Genomic DNA, 22,395 nt, shown 5'->3' on the forward strand with positions numbered 1-22,395 from the left:
TAGATGCATAACAAAACAAAACTAAATGACACATACTGGAGGCCTGCCAGGACGGCCCCTTTTTCTTTTTCCTTTGACTTCTGCTTCTTCAAGCTCACTGCCAGCATCTGAATGTGCAGTAGTTTCATTTGTAGAATCCCTAGGGGGGGAAAAACACTAGATAAATTAAAATGATTTGAAATCAACAAGTAATCTATAACTGACTGATTAAATATTTAGTCCTAAGCCAGGAAAAAAAAAAAAAAGAAAATGGTCAGCATTAAAAGGCTTGCCACATTTATTCTGCAAACTAAGGAACTAAGCATTGTTAGCCCTGGCAAAAAGCCTTACCTTTTTATGGGCTGGAATGTTATTTTATAGACTGGAAGTTAATTAAATGAACAGCTTCTTTTGAAACCACGTTACACTTCAAAAATTGGCTATATTAACCAGCACATTCTCAACACATCCATCCCACAATGTATTCACTAGTATCAACTTTCTTTTACTCTGAGTATCTACTTCCAAGCTGCTTTCAAGGCCATGAGAAAGCAAACTGGAGTCCAATCCAGCTATCACATCACTAGAACAGTTACACAAGTTCCCACTGGGGTTAAATTATGGTTTTAGTCACACTCAAAGACAATGGCATTGTGCAGCTGTTAAAAAAGAGACGATTAACACTGACCATCAGGCACAAACCAGAAAACTCACTTTGATCTGAAGACATTTATGATTCTTGCAGTTAGAAAAACATTTTCACTTGTACAATGAAAAAACCTTCACATTGCTCAACGACTATTAGCAGAGAAGCCCACAGTGTTGTTTTTCAATCATTCCTCTTTTAAGCTTAAGACTATACTTAAGCAGGGAAAAAACATTACCGCAATTTCCACCCACCTGCGACAAGCCAAATGCACAAGTACTACTCTGCCTTCAAAACAGACCTGGCTGCTTGAAGAAACTCAGCTTGTAATTGATCTTCTGAGGCATTAGATTTTGCCAAAGAAGAGCCCACAAGCAAAACCATACTTGTAACTGATGTGCTTTATTTTTAGTTTGCAAGACCGCCAGTGCATGTAAATGAAAGTAACTGTAATAATGTCCTAGATTAATCAAAGATGGGCCAAGTCTAGCTCTAGTCAGAGATTTCTTTAAATTCAGTATCACTTCCTTGAAGCGAAAGGAGTTAAATTGCTGTAAAACTTGTGCAAGGGGAAGGTGAAAAATCAGCCCTATTCCATTATTTTATACAATCTCAAACATAAAACAGTGTCTTCCACAATGTCTGGGGTTTTAATTTATTTTGTTTTATAAATCAGGAATATTTCATAAATTTGCCATATCACCAAGAAAGCGTTTAGTAATGCAGAAAAATACAAACATCATTGTATCAGAATCAAGAATGTTCTGATACTTCTCTCTACCGAAATTACTGTATTGTTCTAGGTCTGCTCTACCCCAAATAATTCTGCAGAACTATGATGAATTTCTAATATTAAGACATTATTTTCCAACCTTTTCCAATCTCCAAGCACAAAAACACCAAGGGGTCCACAGAATCCTTTACAAAAGCAAGAATGCAGCAGAACATAAATGAATCTCCTGTTCTGAAAGTAACTTCAATGGATTACCTCTAAATACTATATACACCCCAGAAAACCAGGCACTGTAGATTAAAAAACAGTATTTGAGTACATCTGAGTTCCCAAATTATATGCTTGTAAAACAGTATCTCTACAAAATACTGAAAATGCAGTTTTGCTGGGATAAATTTAAAGAGAAGTAGCTTTTTTACTTCATACAATATGAAATTTGAAAAACTCAGTATCAAGCTATGACTTTGGGGAAAAAAAAAAAAACCAAACCGCAAACCACCAAAAAAACCAAAAACCAAACCCAAGCTGTAAAAAGCCTAAAACCAAATTAATGAAACCCCACAAATAGTTCAAAACTGTTTGGTAAAATAGGGCCACACTGGTGAAAAGCAATGCAGTAAATACAGCTGAAAACAATGCCTGGATGGATGGATGGATCCAGGCTTTACTCAAAGACCAGTCATCACATTGCAAGTCAATTTGACAAAAATGCATATTGCCTCACAATGACAATTTTTTTTAAATTACTTTTGAGTACAGAAGGAACCCCATAAAAATATCTGCTGCTTTCTGTTGCTGTAGAGAAATTAAAGCCCATACTCTCTTGCTCTCTGTAAAAAAAAAAAAAAAATAAGCTTCTCTCTGGTCTACATAGATCCTTACTGGAAAAAATTTTAGGCATGGTGTGGTCTAAGCAATACACCCATTCTTGGGGAAACTAGCTTTTCTAGCTTACAAAATTGCACCCCTAATATCATCAGGATAAAGATTTTTATTAAAACCAGATTCAGCAGTTCTCCTAGGCAAATGGCTCAAACATTTCCCTTGAAACACTGGAGCTATACAAATAAATTAAACTGTACTACTATTTTGCATGCATCTAGTCCACAGAAGGCTTGACTTTGCTACACCCTCTGTCTTGGTTTAACAAAACCTACCAAGATTTATGTATTTTGTTCTAGAAATTTCAACTGTTTTGGAACACTGCATATGGAAGGAACATTTTAATTATTAACTACCTTCTCTTCTTTGTCTTAAACACTGTTGTCTTAAACCTGATAACCATGTTTCTCTAATATTTTTCTGGTAAAACTTCTCTGGTTTGCCAAAAGCCTTTTGGGAAAGGGTCAATAAATCAGTACTAAGGGTGAGATTCATCTAATCTAAATTTGAGACATAGTGCAGAAAACAGAAAATCTTAAGGTGCAACATACCTCATGCTAAGGTCAGTGTCCAAAATTGGTCAGACAGGTTATGTTTTATAAATTTTCTTTTCTCTCCATTGATGGTAACGAGATCTAGACAAGCAGCTCAAATACAAATGTTTAAAATTGAACAAGATGAGTCCCACCCTAACAATATGTGAGGCAGAGAGATTTCTTCTGACAAAGAATATAAGTATGTAAGGAATAAGGGGAAAACATCAGAAAGCAAGTTCCCTTCAATACTCACATTATTTCGAGTAGGGAGACAGGATCAAGGACAATCTACAGTCATTGGCTGATTTAACATGACAATAGACAATTTCAAGCAACATGGAATTCTGCCTGAATCATGCAGCTCCTGCACAGAAAGGCCCTTCCACTGTGGCCCTGAGTCCCTTCAGTTTGGGAGACAGTGCTTCTTGCTTCTGTCTGGGCCTTACAGTTGCTCTGGGTACACACACATCCCTTTTCCTATTTCTGAACTCAGAGGAGGAGTAAAGCAGCTCTTAACTGCCTGCACTTCTGTCAGGTTTTTAACACTCAATGAGAAGAGCATCTGGCCAGCATCCATCTCCCTCATTCCCTACACATCTTGCAGAACTGCTAGGAAGTAATTTATCTGGTGGCAGTCATCCACATCTTAACAGACCAGAATTATCTTATCCCTATTTTACATGTGTGTGACTAGTCACCTGAGGGGAAAACTTAGACTTAGTCACAATTTATCTTTCCTGAAGGTGTTAGGAGGGAAAGTAATCTGGGCCTAAGGAGATCTGCCTCATCTAAAAGGAGGAGAGGCAGCAGTGCCAAAGGCTAAACCTTTCCTCTCTAAGGCACCTTTGACACGATAGAGACGTAAGAGCATTTGGCAGATTGTGGGAGACCTACAAGATGGAGTGGGCAGAGTAAAGCAGAAATGTGATAACCCGTTTTAGGGGCTCAAATATAACTCTGCTTTTCTTTCTGTTCTCTGTGGGGGCTAAAGCATGGGAAACATGCAGTAACTCCAGGATCCCTCCTAAAAACTCCAGATACGATTCTGAAGTTGTAACAACTAACCATTTAAACTATCTATAGGGTAATGAAGAATTAACAGATTACTGGGCAGCCTTTTGCCACATCACGTGTCTGAAGAACATATTTCCATAGACACAGTAAACTTCCCATCTCTACAAAATAAATCAAACCAAATTTACCTTCCTTCTATTACACAAAGCCCGAGCTATAGAGCTTATACCACCCTCCCTTAAAAACACACCACATCGAAAACCTAGGTTTTGTAAATAAAAAAGCTTCTATAAGCTTTTATTGGTGGTGCTGAGGTGGCTCAAGGTTCTGGCAGAGATAAATTCAGTAATTGCTACCACCAGACTCAGACTTGTGAAGAAAAGCATTCACAAAGAAAAATGGCTAAATGCACAGGCTCATGAATCATGGATGAATCAGCTCTCATGGTTGATCTTCAAAATCTAAGGAGGAACATGCCTCACAGCAAATATGAGTCATCCCATTGAGAGAAGACTCATAACAGTCAGTCACCCAGGTCAAATACACCAGAGGTTTTTTCCCCCCTACATCTGAAACACCAATAAGTAAAATCTTGTCTTCACTGCATTTTGAAGCCACTTCTATAAATCCAGAAAGATTAAAGATTTCTCCTTTCATGTTCCTTCAAAAGAGAAGAATTTGGGAGGGAATATTTTATATGGTCCTAAGTAAAGTATATTAATGTATCAAACTGACTTTAGGACCCTTTGTTTAGAGGGGGTAGCCGAAAAGATTAGAAAACTTTATGATAAAGTAGAAATAAGGCATAGGAGTAGTAGATTATAATAATCCTTCAAAGCTGCTTATCTAAGTGCTAGAAAGAAAACCTTGGCTTTCACTGTGTGGAACCAGACTCTGACTTCTCAAATCTAAATCTGTGAAGCTAATAGCCCTAACCAAAGATTGCTTCAGCTTCTCTCACCCTTAGCCAGATGCCTTTCTGATGAAAGTCTGTTTGGGACCTACTGAATCAGCAGTTATCACTTTTTTTGATACCTCATTTCACACTAGACTTTATGTTCTGACCCCTCAGGAGAGTCTCAAAACCTTTATGTGCAAATCCTGCTGGGTTTTTTTGTTTTGTGGTTTGAGGTTTTGGGGTTGGGGGGAGGCCTTGGTTTGGTTGAGGTTTTTTTGCGGGGGGGGTGTGGGGGGGTGTGGGTGTGTTTGTTTTATGGTGGGGGTTTTTTTGGTTGGTTGGTTTGGTTTTGGGGTTTTATTTACGAGCAACCAAAACTATATATATTACTGATGATGACATCTCACCAACACTTTGCACAGTGGCATTAAATGATTCCCAGCTCTACCGGAAAAAATAACATACATGTTTCCTTTCATTTTTTAATATTGGTGACTCACAATCTTCCTCTGATTAAAGAATATGCTGACATCTTTAATGTCCCTCAGTTTTTTCACCTGGTGTGCAGAGTGACCAAATCTATAAGATGCACTTTTTAAGCTTAAACTCTACAATATTTCATTCACTTTTTAAGGCCATCTAGCTTCTTGAACTGGGAATGGGAATATCCCTTTCCTCCCACTGCTGTGAGAGAATCTCCCACTTTTTTGTCGTTGGCACGTTTCACAAGCACACTCTCACTTCTTGAATGTGACACATCCAGGAAAATACGAATCAGGAAAAAATTTTTCCTCAACTACCCTCAAAGCTCATCAGAACCCCCTCAGGGCTGATGCTCTCCCCTCAGAGTTACCCATCAGGGTCAGCCCTGTCTTTAGTCACCTACTCACCCACAGTAAAAATTAACTTTTTCTGAAAGAGGTTTTAAAAATACAAGAAAAAATGCAGTACAGAACTTGTTATTAGGGTCAGAAAAATAACTTTACAATTGTCCAAACATTCAGTTTCTTAAATAAAGACACTTGCAATTTTAGTTTTGGAACATCACTCAACCTTGATAAACTGAGGCTCTTTTACACCCTGCAATAATTCCTGTTTTCATTATGTTCATTCCCAGGAAAAAAACAAATAAAAAAACCCACAAAAAAAACCCCCTTAACATGAGGTAATTTACCTAATGTTTTTGGTCTACGTGGTAAGGTGGTGCCAGCAGGGCGGGCTCTGTGAGGAGAGAAGGGGCTGCCTCGTGCTGGCCACAGCCGGTTCCGGCCGGTTCTGACAGCCCCAGGGCAGAGAAGCCGGCAATGCCCCTGTGAGAGCTACTGCAGAAAAGGGCTGAACGCTGTGAGGGGAGAGCGACCAGCCCTGCCAGCAGCAGCAGGAGGGAGAAGGTGCTGCCCGTGCCCCGACACAGAGTCCCCCATGGCCCTGGGGAGCCCGTGCTGGAGCACGTATCCACACTGCTGGGGGTGTGGGTGGAGGAGTCAGGAATGAAGGGGTGAAGCTGAACTGGGGAAAAGGGCAGAGGGAACGCATTTTAGTTTTGGTCTTTGTTTCTCACCATCAGCCAAATCTTATTCAATTGGCAATAAATTAAATTAATTTTCCCCAAATGGAGTCTGTTTTGCTCCTGACAGTAAATTATTTCCCTGTCTTTATCTTGCCCCACAAGCTTTTTCACCTTACTTTCTCCTCCTGTCCTGCTGTGGAGTCGAGTGAGAGAGCAGCTGGGTGGGTGTCTGGCAGCCAGCTGAGGTCAACCCAACACATCAAATAAAGCTCCATTTTGTTCCTGTTTCTAAAATTCCTTTCTTAATTCTATTTACTCTCTAGCTCCTGTCATAGACTTCCACTCTATTCTTCCCAATTATTCACTTTATCCAGGTGCAGTGATGTTTCCATTTGTATAAGCCACTCGTGTTTCCCAATGTGATCAAAACGCCACTTGCTTTCTTCAACTGCAGAGGCCAAAGGCTGTTTGCACAATAAATACAGCTCGTTGTAAGAAAGAGTGCACAACTGGAATACACAAATTCAGTCAGTTATGATTAAAACCCGTTCACATTTGTGAAATCTCACAATGCTCAGAAGCATAAAAGTAGCAAAGATCTTGTTTTGCTATTTGCTGCAAAGTTACATCTCCATACATATAAAGAAATATCTTTTAGATTGAAGTGTTTCATCTTCTACAGAGGTTTTCAGCTTAGGACAACACAGGAGGACAACAACTCTCAAGCTTGTACTTTATCCTCATGATCACCTCTCTGCTTACTTCTACCTTTTTAACACTGAAGATTTCAAGTATATAGAGAAACGTATACTCACTGTAGTACTGGCAAATCTGAAGTAATCATTTTTGCAGCACTCTTGAAAGTAAGAGCTACATAGAACTTCTTCTCAAAGTTATTATAAGACAACTACTTGGAAACCTCTTTCATTAAATAATGTCAAAGTCCAGTCTGCAAAAAAGAGAAAAAAATTGTTAGTTGTGATTCCAAAATAGTCGTATATTGAATAAAAAAATCACTGTAAACAAAAATGGCCAATTTTGAAGTATCATCACTATTAAACCACATTAAATTTAGAATAGATCTCCCCAGGACAGCATAATCATGTTCTTGCATTTCATTTTTCACAATTCTGTTTAGGCAACTATTTTTTTTTTAATTACACAAACTATTTTGCATTACCTCCCATATTTGTCTACAGTAACTCTAATGTAAAAAACACAAGCAGAACTCTATCTGAGAAAATTTAAATAAACAAGATAAATATATAAGCATAAGCAATCAGAGAATGTATTGATCCAGATAAAAGGAATCTATTTTCTGGTCACACAAAAAACTAAACTTGCAAGACAAAGTTTAGTGTCACAAGAAACAGTCTCTCCTGGCTTCAAATCAAACCAAAAGATCTGTACCTAAGTATCATACAGGTTTTGACTGAGGCACAACAAAACCGGTAAAAGATAACATTCCTGACATTTCCTTTAATGGAACTACACCTATTCAAATTAGACAAACAGGCTCACAGTTTTATGTGACTGAATTTTGCAGAAGAGTACTCAGAAGCTATGCAACTCTCTAACTGCAACAGAAAGTATTTTCTCCTGATGAAACCAAAGTTCTAAGTTTAAACAATCAACTAGACAGCATCTGTGGTACCACTACATCCACTAGTAAAAATCTCTCTATCCAAAAGACTAATCAAGGAGTTGACTAACGACAGCAGACGTGACTTTACCATTAAATAATAGCACAAAGTAACAGATGCATTAATCTGTGATGTAGTAAGACATAGAACTGCCATCCTATTCTTCCAGAAAATGCAGGTTCTGGAAAAACTAAAATGATTCGTTTCATTCTCCCCTTTTACAGATCTTGGGGTAATATCAAGAGCTGCATGGAGCACTGCAGTTGAGGAATGGTAATGAATACCAAAGACTTAACTGAATGTTTTTGTAAACATGGGATATTGAAAATATCTTTTATTTAAATATTTAATTTCTTCTCATTGGGCAGTTTTTTTCTGTGCTCTAGTAGCTTTGCACAAGACAGTAGGAAAATCAAGCCAGAAAGAGGTAATGTGACTAGCACCACAGTATCTAAATAAAACTGCACCAGTGTAAGCAAAACAGTACAAAGTATTATTTTCCATCCTCCTATATGCACATCAGAATTTATTTATCAAAACCGTAATTGTACAGCATGAACAGACTTTTTTGCCTCTGGTTATTACAGTTCCAATTAGACTCACAGATGCATACAACTAGTTCTTCCAGTACTTAGTACTTCATGCTACCAACAGTTTTACTCACAGTATCTCATCACCAAATTTAAATTTTTCCTATATACTATCATCTCATTGGCCATTTTTTCTACTGTATCACTAAAAAGCCACCTTGTTGCAAAACCAGTGCTCACAACAGAAAAGGTTGGCATAAAAGCTCTCCAGTTTCACTGTAAGACACAAGCAGTCTGAGTTCTTAAGAACAAAAATGGTACATGATATGCTGTTTGTGCTATTTCCATAACAATGTTTCTTCATCAGAAACACTTCGTTTTAAAGGATGTGATTAGTCTTAACAGGGGAATGACATGTCCATTTACCAACATCAAGCAACCATTTCAGGCACTTGTCAAAATTTATTATAAACAAACATAGCATCAGATTGAATTAAGGTTTGAGTTGATTTACTACACGAAGAAAAAAGGGAATGTTCAGATCTCTGAAATGGACAGGTTCCCTACAATCGCAACAACATGCACTCTGGTGGTCAGAAAATACTAATATTTAGGTATAACAAGAAAAATATTTAATGAAATCCTAAAATAGAAGAAGAAAGGTTTTGATTAAGCTTCTGCAAATATTTTCTTCCTGGTGCCGTGACAATTAGATGTACACACTTTTGTAACACCTTCCCTTTATTTAAAAAGTACGGGTTTTTTGTACGCACACAAGCACACATACACTCTTGAGTACACTAACTAGACCTTAAAGGAAACATACCCATCTTGGATCCTCAGATTATCTAATTCTAGCAGGATACTGGGACATCAATCTTACTTTTCAAAAGAGTTTTCAAAAGAAGTTCAAGAAAATTGATGTGCATTTCATGTGAGATTTTCCACAGATGTTAAAGTCATCCTGCACAACTGTTAGGTGGTATTCCTTTATTTTCTAACCTAGTTATTACTCTTCACAACTGTTGTGTTGTGCATGCTTGGATATAGTAACCAGCAGCATACAACTGCTCTAGGGAAATGCTTTTCACACTTTCTAAAAGTCCTGTCCTAGAAGAAAGCATGGAGTGAAGGGTATATAGAGCCAGAGGAAGAGGGGAGCTGTTTCATTCAGAAGCAACCTGAAGAACCAAGGAAGCTGGACCCACAGCCTTAACGCCATGGTAGTGGCAGACAACCTGACACATGGGGAACTGCAAGGTCGTGTGGTATTTTCTCATAGTCCCTGTGCTGAACAGGAAACTGCAAAACAGTGCTGGAAAGAAATCCATCTGTATGTGGTTAGGTCTGGACTGGACCATCATCTAGAAGACGACAAAGCCCTTCTACTGTTTTGTGTTAATAAAGGCACTTGGCAAGGGTTAAGCCAAAGAACGCTAAAATACAAGAACTGTCAATGCTGATGAACAGCTCAGAGGCAGAAGCCCAAAAAGAAAAGGCACTATCCTGCCCATTTTGTGGGACTGATGTCTTACATTGCATGGAATAATGCCTCCCCGTTACACAATCCAAGTCATCTGCATCCCTCACATGCATCTAACAGTCCTGCTGGCTGTTGTGCTCAGGATGCTAGTTCTTTCTTCCTCATCCCAGACACTCAGCTGAAGTTAGGAAACCCTTAACAGTCTTGGGATAACTGTCTTGCAACTTTCCTCAACAGTAACATTTCTATAAACTCAAAGAAACACCACCACTTGCTTCCAAATTTCAGTCTTAAATTATCACCCATGTTGCTTAAGCTTGGTTTGGAAATAAAATGAGTCACTATAGTGACTAATGAAAAGCTTTATCTGCTTGGAACAGAGTTCTCAATTTAGCCGTGCAATTACGTTTGACAACTGTGGAAAAATCATTGATCCTTATGGACTGCACAAATGTGAACCTTCACTTTTTTTTCAGTTTTAATAAAAGAAACACCTGTTACTTAAAGATGTTCTTACAAACAAGAAAATCGACATCCTCAGCCTGAGAATTAAGGCATTGATAAAAAATGCTGAAAGCTTGACACAGATTCCCATTTTGCCACCTTTCTCCTGGGGAAGAGTGGGGGAAGGAACAGTTCGTACTTTTGCATTTTGGGTTATTTAAACTATAATAAACACCATATAGCTGAACAATTCCTTTAACTTTGGGGTCAACTGCTTCTATTTTAAGAGTTTAAAAAAATCTGATGTTTTTATTTAATCCAAATTCTAATGACCTTAGCATGTCTGCAGCTTCTTAAACCTGCACATCTGTATTTTAAGATGACATAAATTTATGTTGGCAGAGTTAAAAATGACCCATAGAAGAATATAAAGCAAACAGTAGAAAAGACTATTCAGTTGAAACACAGAATGGGGGAAAAAAAGTAAATGGGGGGGTGGGGAGTGGGGGCTTTTGCTTCTCTTTTTTTAACCATGCACAATACCCAGGGCAGACATAATGACCATTATATAAAACTGCCTCTTTTAAGAAAAAAAAAAAACACCTTTTCTAGTAAGTTGTCCATTTTATGATAATTTTTCAATAAATATCTCATAATGAGCTTAGCTTTAAGAAAGGCTCTACAATTTTACAACAATAAGTCTGATATATGCATTCCATCAATATTTTCAGTAGTTTCCACTAACAAATAGCTACCTATGTTTTTTTGCAGTCTTTACATTGTTTATTTGCCTCTCTGGTGCTGAAGTAATCTACCCATTTTAGCCAACCAACAAACAAATGAAAAGACTGACATGAACTCTGAAATCTGACAAGGGTGTTCCAAGCAACTATTAGGTAGCAACAACCAAATCAAGTTCAATTAACCTTATTATGAACTAGATACTTACATGTTACAAAGCTGAAACCAACACTTAAAACAAAAACCTGCCACAACTACTAAGTTTAGCAATAAGAGTTACATCATCATTAATTCTATTGCCTAGACGATATCCGAAATAAAAGATAACTGGTATTTGACAGACTCATTCAAAACCTTTTCCTTGTTGACCAAGTGACCTTGTCCCATCCAAGTGCAAAATACATTCAAACGACGGCTCGCACTAACAGAACAACATCTACTGCTACTTAATTGGTAATGCCTGTATGCCATAACTTCATTTTCCATTTAAAATTACTTTGCTTTCTCCCTCAGTGCTCCATGTTATGTCTCTTCTTGCAAGTTGAAAATTGATAAAAGCAGTATACTTCTCCATCCCATTAAGGCCCAAAAGAAATCTGAGAACTCCAAACGTACTGCTCGAGCAGACAAGAAGCTGTAATACACAATGGCGTGCCATGCCATTGCACAGCACCATAAAACAAGGCATGTAAAACTCAAGTTTTTCATATTCAGTCTAGAGACAAGATTTGTCCCCTCACTATTCTTGCCAACAACAGCGTTTGACAGCTAGGAAAAGGCCTGCATCAGCAGCAAACGATAGTTCTGTTAGAAGGCAGCACGTTGCACACCAAGGCAGAGCTCCAAAAGCTTTGATCAACAAGGTGAGAGGCACAAGAGGATCTCCCAGCCAGGCAGATAAATTCTAGCCTTTTACTGCTTTATCCAACCCTGTGCATGGCCTTGGGCACACCTCTTAAATCCTTCCTACTCAGCTATCCCATCTGCAACATGAAAATAATATTTAGAAATTGAAAATGTAAATTCTAAATCCTGCAGAACTAGAAAAACAGTCATCAGGAAGTAACCCCGTAACAAATTTACCAAATGCTGTGATGTGTTCTTCATCAATCAGGAGTTTCTGTTTGCTCTGGATTATGTATTTCTATAAGAATGAGCTTTATTTCTACTACAGGCTTAGAACTTGAAACAAATTAATTTATGTCGACCCCGCAGCCACTTGAACTGAAAGCCAAATTAAACCACCTCTTCCAGCTCTGATTTTGAAAATACATAGCATCATTTAAGGCCAAACAAGACATAATGCTTATTTAGCCTATCTTAAAGATAATTTCATTTAAGTTCTACACAAAATCTAAATTTCACATTATCACATTTTAGTAGGTATTTAAACCAAGGCTGAAAGTCCAAGTGATAAAAAAAATTAACACTAAGCACTAGTGAGTTCCTTCAATACTTAAAGTACACAGCAAGCTCTGCTAATACGCGGTCTGCAATATTCTTAATCCAGTCTAACCGTGACAGAAGGGGGTATTATTAGGAACAACTAGGCTAGCGCAGCCCGGCGATGCTTCGTTTCCTACATCCTTCAAAAGCACACTGGCTGTATTATTATTACTCCACATCTCTCTCCCAAATGTGTGCGTCTGCTGTTGCTGCTATTGATTTAATACACAGTAGGACCTGCAGTTCCCAACCTGCAAAAGCACAAAAGCGAAAAATTGGGAGAGTTGGTTGATGCACCGGACACTTGTGCCACCATTCAGAGGGACCTGGACAGGCTGGAGCAATGGACAAACAGGAATTGCATGAAGTTCAATAAAGGGAACCACACAGTCCTGCACCTGGGGAGGAACAACCTCAGGCACATGTTTGGGACCAACCATCTGGAAAGCAGCTTTTCCAAAAGAGATCCAAGAACCCTGGTGGACAAGAACTTGATCATGAGCCAGCAACGTGCCCTTGCTACAAAGGCCAACAGCATCTCCTGAGCTGCTTTAGGCAGAGCACTGGCAGCACATCAAGAGAGGAGACCCCTCCCCTCTACTCAGAGCTGGTGAGACGTGTTTGGGGTGCTGCATCCAGTGCTGGGCTCCCCGGTACAAGACAAACATATTCATATTTTCTTTTGCAGTAAAGGGGCAATTTTGAACAGTGTGGCATATGGCTTGACTAGGGGTCTTTCAGAAGGATAGACTTAGCAGAACAGCAAGCTGAGGATGGACAACTGTTTTTTTCCCTCAGAAAATGTGGATAAGATGTTAATACATAAAAAGGGAAGCAATCTTACAGAGGTGATGTGTATAATAAGAAAAACATGAGGCCAAGAACAACGCAAGACTATACAGAAAATTAAAACGCTTAGTAGATATCCATTATCATTGACTAAAGTTTCTCCCCCCCCCCCCTTCTTTAAAGATATTTCCAGATGTGTTACACACATATGTAGGAACAAGAATTATCTCATGGCAAGCCCTAGCTGTCTATTTAATTGCCTTCAATTTCAGTTGTCCTCCACAGTTGCACCAACATGTAGAACTGACTCTACAGGCAAAACAGCTGTTGCTGCTTCCTCTCACACATGCTTTTAGCCTAGGAAGGTACTGCCCAGTCAGACAGAAAAATAATCTGAAGTCTCACTTTCTAGTGTGCAATATTATCCTGTGCTCTTCACAATTACGAATGCAAGACCTCACACTGAAAGGTTACGCAAATCACTTCTTGCAGAGCTGGGAATAAAATTCTGAAATGACAAAAACCTCCAAGTCATACTACCACATTTCTATACTTAGTTTTCTGTCTCTAAAAATGTGTGAACTGCCAAAAACAATCAGCTTTTCTGTATCTTCTGGTATTATTTCCAGAAGGTAGCAGCTAATGCCAGTACTGTGCGTGTCTGTACCGAAACACTGACACTAAGATTACACAGGAAAGCTGATAGAATCTTTTAACCATGGTTATAATAGCTTAGTTGATTCAAATGTCACACATTGCTCAATTTTGTTTGATCATCTCCAGTGTTTACTTAAATAGTTTTTAACTGTATTATCATATACTGCTTTCTTATAATGCCTAGGATGGCTAATATTAAAGATATTAATCAAATGCTTTGTGACAAATGATTGCCTGTAGATACAGCTTGCTCAAGAACAGAAATTTTATCCTTTTCCAATTTGTAATTTTTTTTTTTTAAATAAAAATAAATTTGATGGGCTGAGCATATGAAAACAAGCTTGCTTTCCCTTTGTTATTCTTACAGATTCTTCAGACATAACTGCTCCTCACTCTGCGGACACCCAGTGAGACACTTGACGTGATTTTCTGCAGCACTGAGCATTCACAACTGTGACTGAGATCACTGGGGGCTACGGGCTCTCCGTCACTCATAAGGCAAATAATTATGGTCTGATTGCACAAGACTAGGACTTAAGGCACTGAGTTCTAATGCTAGGCCAGTATCTGGATGATTAAGGTCTAAATTAACAACTTGCTCCTTGCCATCTGTCCATTAGGATAACATCAGCTATCTACCAGCCTCCTACTACCTGCTTTGAACATAAAATACATAAAATAAAAAGGGCTGTAGAAAGTTAGGTTCTACTATCCTCAAACTGTAAGCATGAATAGAAGGATCCTTGAAGTCCTCTGCTTCTCTGCACCTGCATTTCTCAGGAGGAGTCTCAAAATAATGTTCTCGCATCATCTCAAAAAGAAGAGTGAGTTTGAGAGTCACAAAACAGCCCATGGGACAAATTCAAAGTCGAGAGAGATATTACCTATCATAGAAACTGTGGAGTCATCCTCCCGAACAAAAGACTGAGCAATCAGTGAAAACTTGTAAAAGATTCAGTGATAGCACGGACAGCATAAGCGTTCATCATACCTTAGAATAAGGTTTTAAAAGATAGCTCAGTTATCAAGACCTGAAATGCTTCACCCAAAAAGTGCCATCCTGTTCAGCTGATATCTTAGTAAGCCAATTTAGCTCACTGAAACAGCATAAAACTTCTCAGAGTTTTGCATAGCTAATTTTAGCTGGCCAAGCCCACTAAAGGACAAGTAATGGGTTTAAACTGCAGCAAGGAAAATTCAGATAAGACACTGAGAAAAAAGTGACAGTTACTAGTGAACCACTCTAATAGTTTGCTCTAGAAAATGTGAATTATCCACCATTGAAGATTTTTTTTTCTTTTCCCAAATAAATGGGTCACACTTACAGGTACAACAAACATAGCAAAGTTTGTGGAAAAGGTTTATTTCTAGGAGGTTGAAACAGCTGGGAAAAAACAGACAAGGTTTTGGGTCTGAAAACACAGCATAACTGCAACCGTGCCTGTCGGAGAGGAAGGGCTGAGAACTAGATGAACTCTTCATATCCCTTCTTACCCCTCCATTTCTTCTAATGTTTCTGTGACTTTACCCTCAATCAAATCCATGTGTGACCATAATTAAAATTAAATCCAGTGATTAAATTCACACTCAAGTACTTCAGTGAATGACTGCTTATTGCTGAAAAATAATCCACATCTAGAGGAAGGCAGGAATCCCTGGTGTAGTCAAACACATTTAGACGGTCACACAGGCTTTGGATTTTCTTCTCTGTACAGCCCAAAGCACAACGGCCCAAGAGTGTAGACAGTCTACAGGCACACCAGAAGCAGTGTTAATAGATTTTTATGCTACCTCAGAAGAGTGTTTACTCATCTGTAATTTTTCTCAGCAGTGGACATCTGGTGTTCTATTATTCACTGCATCTGGAAAATTGCCAACAATAAAACCCAATTTTCACGAAAAGAAGCAAAGCCTGACATGCAGAACGCTGGAACAAAGGAAAAACCTCTCAGAATGATTCAGGATTTTGTTCTTTGGGCATTTGTTTCTTTGTCTTTTCTTTTTTCCTCATATGGGACTCTGACCAAAAAAAGCCAAGAGGAACTGCAGAACATTTTGTCCAAATTATCAAAGAAAACATGCATTTTGAAGTCACGTATAAATTAAAAACTCCGCGAAGTGACTAATTCTGGTACTTATATGATCTTCATGGGGATGTTCACAAAAGCTCAAGGAAAATAAGGGCACAAAAATAATAACTTCTCTAAGTTCATGCAGCTGCTAACAGAAAGAATATTTAATGGTTAATAGAGAGACTCTTGCACATATCAAGTAGAAGTAAATGTAGGACCACTCTGAAGTGTAATATGCTACCAATTTCCTGGTAGGCACCTTTATTACCCCACCCTCAGAAGAACCCGAAGGCATAATAGTTCTTCAAAAGAAGAAGGTAGCATTGAAGGACTATGTTAAAGCATTCCCGCCACTGAAAACTGCACGGTCAGAAAGCCACATCTTGCACTTCAAGCTTCAAGAAGCAGCTCTATCAGTTTCCTAGTTGCTAGACCTGTCAGGATCCTTGTCCCTACAAAGATGTCACAATCCAAGTCCCTCAAACAGCAAAGATTTCTGGGCGTTATCTAGGGGTGACTGAGGTATTGAAAGCCTCTACTCAGTATTCACACTTACTCCAGAAATAACCCTTACAAAGTTTTAGGCCAAGAGAGTCTTTCAATGCTGTCAGTCCAGGAACTAGAAGATCCTGGAGTACCAGTTTTTCCCAGTCCAGGGACTTCAGCAATGCTCATATGACAAAAACCTATGGATTTCTGTACTATTACCAGGTTGGAGATTCAGCTTAACCCTCAGACTGACATAGCTAATTGGCATCTCTTTTACTAAGGTTCCTTTTTCACTCAAATGTGCACACAAAAAGACTGTATGTGGATTTTTTAAAATTATTAAATCCATTGTGTTTTGAGCTCCTTAGAAGAGAGGTTGCATTTAATAAAGGGATTAGCAAATATCTAATAGGCATTACTATAAGTAGCATAATGCTATCTTTCTGCAGTGAGGCAGTCTAAATACCCTTGCTTTTAGTAACTGTTTTTAACTTGTGCTATCATTAAGTGGACAGGGGTTCCACTGATGCTCTTCATTTAAGCAGGAATAAATTTCAACAAGAATCATAAGAAAACTGGTTTCCTTCAATTGTAACTATTTTTAGCCCAAATAACTCTGTAAATGATTTAAAAAACCCAACACATTTCCCTTAGTAGAAAAGTGACTTCTTAAAAGAGCTCATAGTAGCACTGATCTTTTGACTCTTGATTCTTGACACTCTGCTGGAGTATTGACAGACTATAGTGGTGTACCATGGAGAAAGAGTAATTTCCCTATCTTTCCTCTACCCATTTGCCAGAGAAGCTAAATTAGAAATACCTAAGTTCATAAAAAAGAGTTTGTGAAAACTGAACAAAAGCCAAAAAAGTAGCAAAGGTAGACCAGAAAAGATGAAGTTAGTCAATAAATATATATATAAATTATAGAATCAAACCTTACCTCCGAACCCCAAGAATTTCCTGAGAAAACCCAAGCCCATATCAAACCAGACACCCTTCACCTACATCTTGCACCACAATCCACAACTGCACCCTTGCACAGAAAAGCTATCCAAGCCTTAAATCCCACCATGTCCTCGATACCCAAAGCGAGCCATAGTAATTCCAAACCCTGACAACAAGCAAAACAAGCTGGCAACTCTGACTTGATTCCTCTTCACCTTAAAACTTATTTCATGTTCTCTTCCCAATAAGCTAAGCAACCCTATTTTCCTCCTCTAGGAACATTTTTATATGCTCCCCAAGTCCAAGAAGTCCTGCGGCCCAGGACATGGTTGGCTTTCTGGACTGCAAAGCACACATTGCCGGCTCACGTTGAGCTTCTTGTCCACCAACACCCCCAAAGTCTTTCTCCTCAGGGCTGCTCTCACTCCACTCTCCGCCCAGCACGTAGTTGTGCTTGGGATTGGCCCGATCCATGTGCAGGACCTTGCACTTGGCCTTGTTGAACTTCACGAGGTTCGCACAGGCCCACCTCTCAAGCCTGTCAAGGTCCCTCTGGATGGCATCCCTTCCCTCCAGCGTGTCAACCACACCACACAGCTTGGTGTCATCAGCAAACTTGCTGAGGATGCACTCAATCCCACTGTCCACGTCACCGACAAAGATGTTAAACAGCACCGGTCCCACTACTGACGCCTGAGGAACACCACTCATCACTGGTCTCCACTTGGACATCGAGCCGTTGACCACAACTCTGAGTGCAACCATCCAGCCAATTCCTTATCCACCAAGCGGTCCATCGATCAAATCCACGGCTCTCCAATTTAGAGACAAGGATGTCATGCGGGACAGTGTCAAATCATAGTATCATAGAATCTTTAAGGTTGGAAAAGACCTCTAAGATCATCAAGTCCAACCACTTTGCACAAGTCCAGGTAGATGACATTGGTTGCTCTTCCCTTATCCACCAATGCTGTAACCCTGTCACAGAAGGCCATCAAATTTATCGGGCATGATTTGCCCTTAGTGAAGCCATGTTGGGTGTCACCAATCACCTCATTTTCTATGTGCCTCAGCATAGTTTCCAGGAGGATCTGCTCCATGCTCTTGCTGGGCACAGAGGTGAGATTGACCAGCCTGTAGTTCCCCGGGTCTTCCTTTTTTTCCCCCTTTTTAAAAATGGGAGTTATGTTTCCCCTTTTCCAGTCAGTAGCAAACACTCAAGTCATCGGAGCCATCTCACCACACCTCTATAATGCCAATAAGATCACAGACCTGCACGTCTCAAACTCAACTCGTTTATTCCCTGTGCTACATGCGTTGGTGTAGAAGCATTTAAACTGGGCCCCCAATGAAGCTGACTTACTGGCTGGAGTGGCTGGAATCCCTTTGTGCTGCCCTTCAGGTGCTCTCCTGCTGACCTGTGATCCCTCTCCCAGCTCTGGGCACCTATTGCTGGCACTAGCATCAAGCTACTATCAAACTGGTACGAGTGGGATTGGCTGAGGTTCCTCTCCTCCAGCAACTTTAGTTTAAAGCCCTCTTCACCAGCTTGGCAAGCCTATGACTGAAGATGCTCCAGAATCTGTATGCTGCTAAATACCTTCAGTCCATCCTAATGTGACACTGCCTCAGTCTAAAGGCACTGCAACAGACCCATAAATAGACTGAAATCCTCAAGGAAAGAGATTCTAAAGAAATAACCAAGCCTATTCTTTTTGTAAAACATACAGATGACATTTATTTTGTAGTCTGAAAACTCAGGCTCTTTCAAAGTCATCCAATGTGTGATATCAAGCACTTTTCTATCAAACTGTTCCCAGAGCCTACACTGATACCTGCTTCCTGTACACCAGAACAACACACCTACTGTCACAAAGCCAACAACCATGTGAAATTCAAACAAGCCATAACGTCTAGGCAGCATATCAAGAACTGCAGCATGTGCTGCGAGGGTGCTTATCATTGCACTCCTTCACTGATCTAAAGAGAACTTTTCCCAAAGACACGGCTACACAAAAACATATTAACATTTTGAACGAGCTGAACAAACGTTGCTGAAATGTACTCCAATAGCCACTGCTTGTATGTCCTCAATCATTACAAATGGCACAGCCCATGACTTATGGCAGTTAAACATTTAAAACCTCTACTGGAAAAACCGTACCTTAAAATACTTTCCTCTCATCCTCCAAATCTTAAAACAACCCAACCACCATAATAAACTTGGGAGGAGAAGCACATTTTTCCAATAGACACATGTAACCATACTGGAGCTAAAAATAAAAAGCTTTGCAAACATGTTTCCCCAGTGACCATAAATGCCTCATACTGTAATCAAAATTCAAACCCAAATCCACAGATCCAGACTATTATAATTCACTAAAGCCCCAAGATGGCCTCCCCACAGCTGCACAGGTGAAAACCAGCAGTACTAGCACCAAACACTCAGAAATAAAAGTTTACCAGCAGAACATCTCACAGAACAAAACCATTCCACTTATAAGTTCTCGCTCCCGATCCTAAAGACTTAGGAAAGCTCACGGCCGGAAATTAAAAATTCACAATCATTTCAAATAATTGACTCAAAAGGGAAAGTGGCTTTATTACACATTAGTTTCCTCCATCCCTAGGTTATGATGCCTCCATATTCCATGGCCCAGCTGACTTAATTGTCTGCCCCACAGGAAACACTGGTTTTAATGTCATCCCCCCACTGCAGCAGAGCTCAGAGCAATTCATTGCTTTCCACCTGTACTGAGCTTGAGGACTGTGATTTTATTTCAGGCTAAAGATGTCTGATCCAGAAGCTTGTCTATTTTTCACAGTAATGTCAGCTGACCTAAAAAATACATTACCTGTACCTACAAGCCTTTCCTGACGTGGATTCTGACACCAGGGGAAAAAATGAATCTAAGGACTCGAGAAATTAAAGATAAGCTAAACAGGGTTGGCTACCCACCAGCATTCATTCCCTAATGACCTCCTTGACACAGCAGTCACAAGAAATCAATGAAATAAGAAGAAATAGGAGAAAAATTGTTATCAAGGATTAAGTAAAATTGGAAATATTTTCTAATGGTCCAAAATGCAAATATCACTAGGGAAAAGACAAATTAGCACCTGGGAACAAGATTTATTTTAGCTCAGTAAGTAATCCTGAAGAAAAGCTCTTATCATTCAGTGGTGAAATTAATTTTCGTTAGTCAACAACCCTAGGAAGAATCAGTAGGGGGTGAAACTGTCTATTCTTTGCTGTTTAGAAATATCTTGCACACCACAATAAATCCATTAAAAGGGAAACTTTATTAGGAAAAAATATCTCTTTCATGGCTTGTTCATTGCTGCAGATACAGGAATGATGACTGTACAGATGGAAGAAGATAGTCACACTGTGTGAAACCAGTTCAGAGCCCAGTTCCAAACTGGACAAAAAAAACCCAGACAAGTATTATCTGAAATACAAGGAGGAGAGGCAAGAACAAAGAAGTCAATGCACGAGCTGATTCAGCTTCATTTCCCAAGGACTTCACTGTTTGCTCTCCATCTCCCGACAATTTTTGAACACGTTGCCAAATGCAAACAGATTTGACAGAAGAACAAGCACCTCAAAATACTATTTTTTGAAATAAGCAGTAGCTGAGCACAGTGCTCCCATGAGGGTGGAGGCAGTGGCCAGGATCAGCCAGCCTGTTGGCTGATAAACTTGTAATAAACTTGTCCTGTTTATTGGGCACACAGCTCAGAGCCAGTCACCCACGTGTCCTGCTCCGCCAGCCCCAGGAAGGCACAGAGGTGCACAATACTGCAACAGAGGTGCTACATGCAGGGTGGGGAGCCTTCAAGGACACGGGTAAACTACTGGATTTACTGCAGTAAGGAACATAACAGGACTAACAAACCAGACTGCACTAACTCCACTGATCATACAACAACTTATTTCTCACCTCCTTCCTTTTTGCCCTTTGTTCTCCCTTTTGACTCAATACAAACACATTTATTTCAAGACATGGTGACAACTCCAACTGTAAAGCTATCACCAATTTACTTGGATACCCAGACTGTAAGTTGCAAACACAGATGCACCTTCTTTTCTTTTTTTGTTTTTTATTGTATTTTGCAGTGCTTACAGAAATATGGGAAAACCTTTTTTATTTCTGAACAGTTACTTAGAAAAGCAGATGATAAAAACTGGAAATAGTGTGACTGTGTCTGAGCAAGCATCATATATTTTCATGCTACCGTTCCATAAGCTTTACAGCCTAGTCCAAAGTGCTTTCTCACAGTAATGCTGACAGCAGTCCTTCCTCCTAGACAAGGAAGAATTTTTGATCTGGGAGATATTTACCAAAACAGTTAACTGGACTAATGCAGCTGTTGGGCTTAATGAAATACCTTAGATAATGCTTTAGCCAAAACGGACCACTTAAAAAGAGACAAAATAAAGAAGAGATCTTGCCTCACTTGAAAAGGTTGCCGTTGAAAAGCTACTCCATGACACTGGTAATGAAGCCATCAAGAGTTCCAGCATGAACTGGCAGAGTGCTTTATTTTTCTAAAGATACTCAAACGGAGAGGAAACCTTGTGGTACTGGAAAGCTAGAACATGGGCTTTTCCAACAACCCAAACAGTAACCCTTTCCCCCCCTGGGGTGGGGGAGCAACCAAACCTCCTCCCCACCCTGATTCCTAAAGATAGTTAGACTCAACTGTGAGCTGAGAAAGGAAATCGAGGATTAACTACCAATAGACTAGAAATACAGAGTAGCTGCAGAGAGATGCCTCACAGAAAACAAAGCATCAGATGAAATCAGGAATCTATCTACGGAAGCCCTGCTACACAAGCGAACACCCCTGACGGACCCAACAACAGGAACAACTTGGAATCCTGAGGCTACCCTGATAGAATCAAAACTTGTTTTAAAATGTTTTGGGGGTTTAGGGGTATCTGGCTGGTTTCA

At 39.5% G+C, this 22,395-nt stretch overlaps 1 protein-coding gene across 3 annotated transcripts in view; it reads right to left on the bottom strand.

Moving 5' to 3' along the window:
* STAG1 (STAG1 cohesin complex component) overlaps nucleotides 1-22,395 on the bottom strand; it is a 195,052-nt gene that overhangs the window by 144,400 nt on the left and 28,257 nt on the right. For 2 of the 3 annotated variants that reach the window (XM_075760799.1, XM_075760800.1), the window contains exons 2-3: nucleotides 7,014-7,147; nucleotides 35-139 (exon numbers count right to left, since the gene is read on the bottom strand). In XM_075760799.1, coding sequence (XP_075616914.1) covers nucleotides 35-139; nucleotides 7,014-7,042 — 134 coding nt within the window. In that variant the 5' untranslated portion in view covers nucleotides 7,043-7,147. The remainder of the gene's footprint in view (nucleotides 1-34; nucleotides 140-7,013; nucleotides 7,148-22,395) is intronic. The other variant, XM_075760801.1, reaches the window with a different exon arrangement.

The sequence above is a fragment of the Balearica regulorum genome, chromosome 9 (assembly GCF_011004875.1).
Source record: "Balearica regulorum gibbericeps isolate bBalReg1 chromosome 9, bBalReg1.pri, whole genome shotgun sequence".
Lineage (NCBI taxonomy): Eukaryota > Metazoa > Chordata > Aves > Gruiformes > Gruidae > Balearica > Balearica regulorum.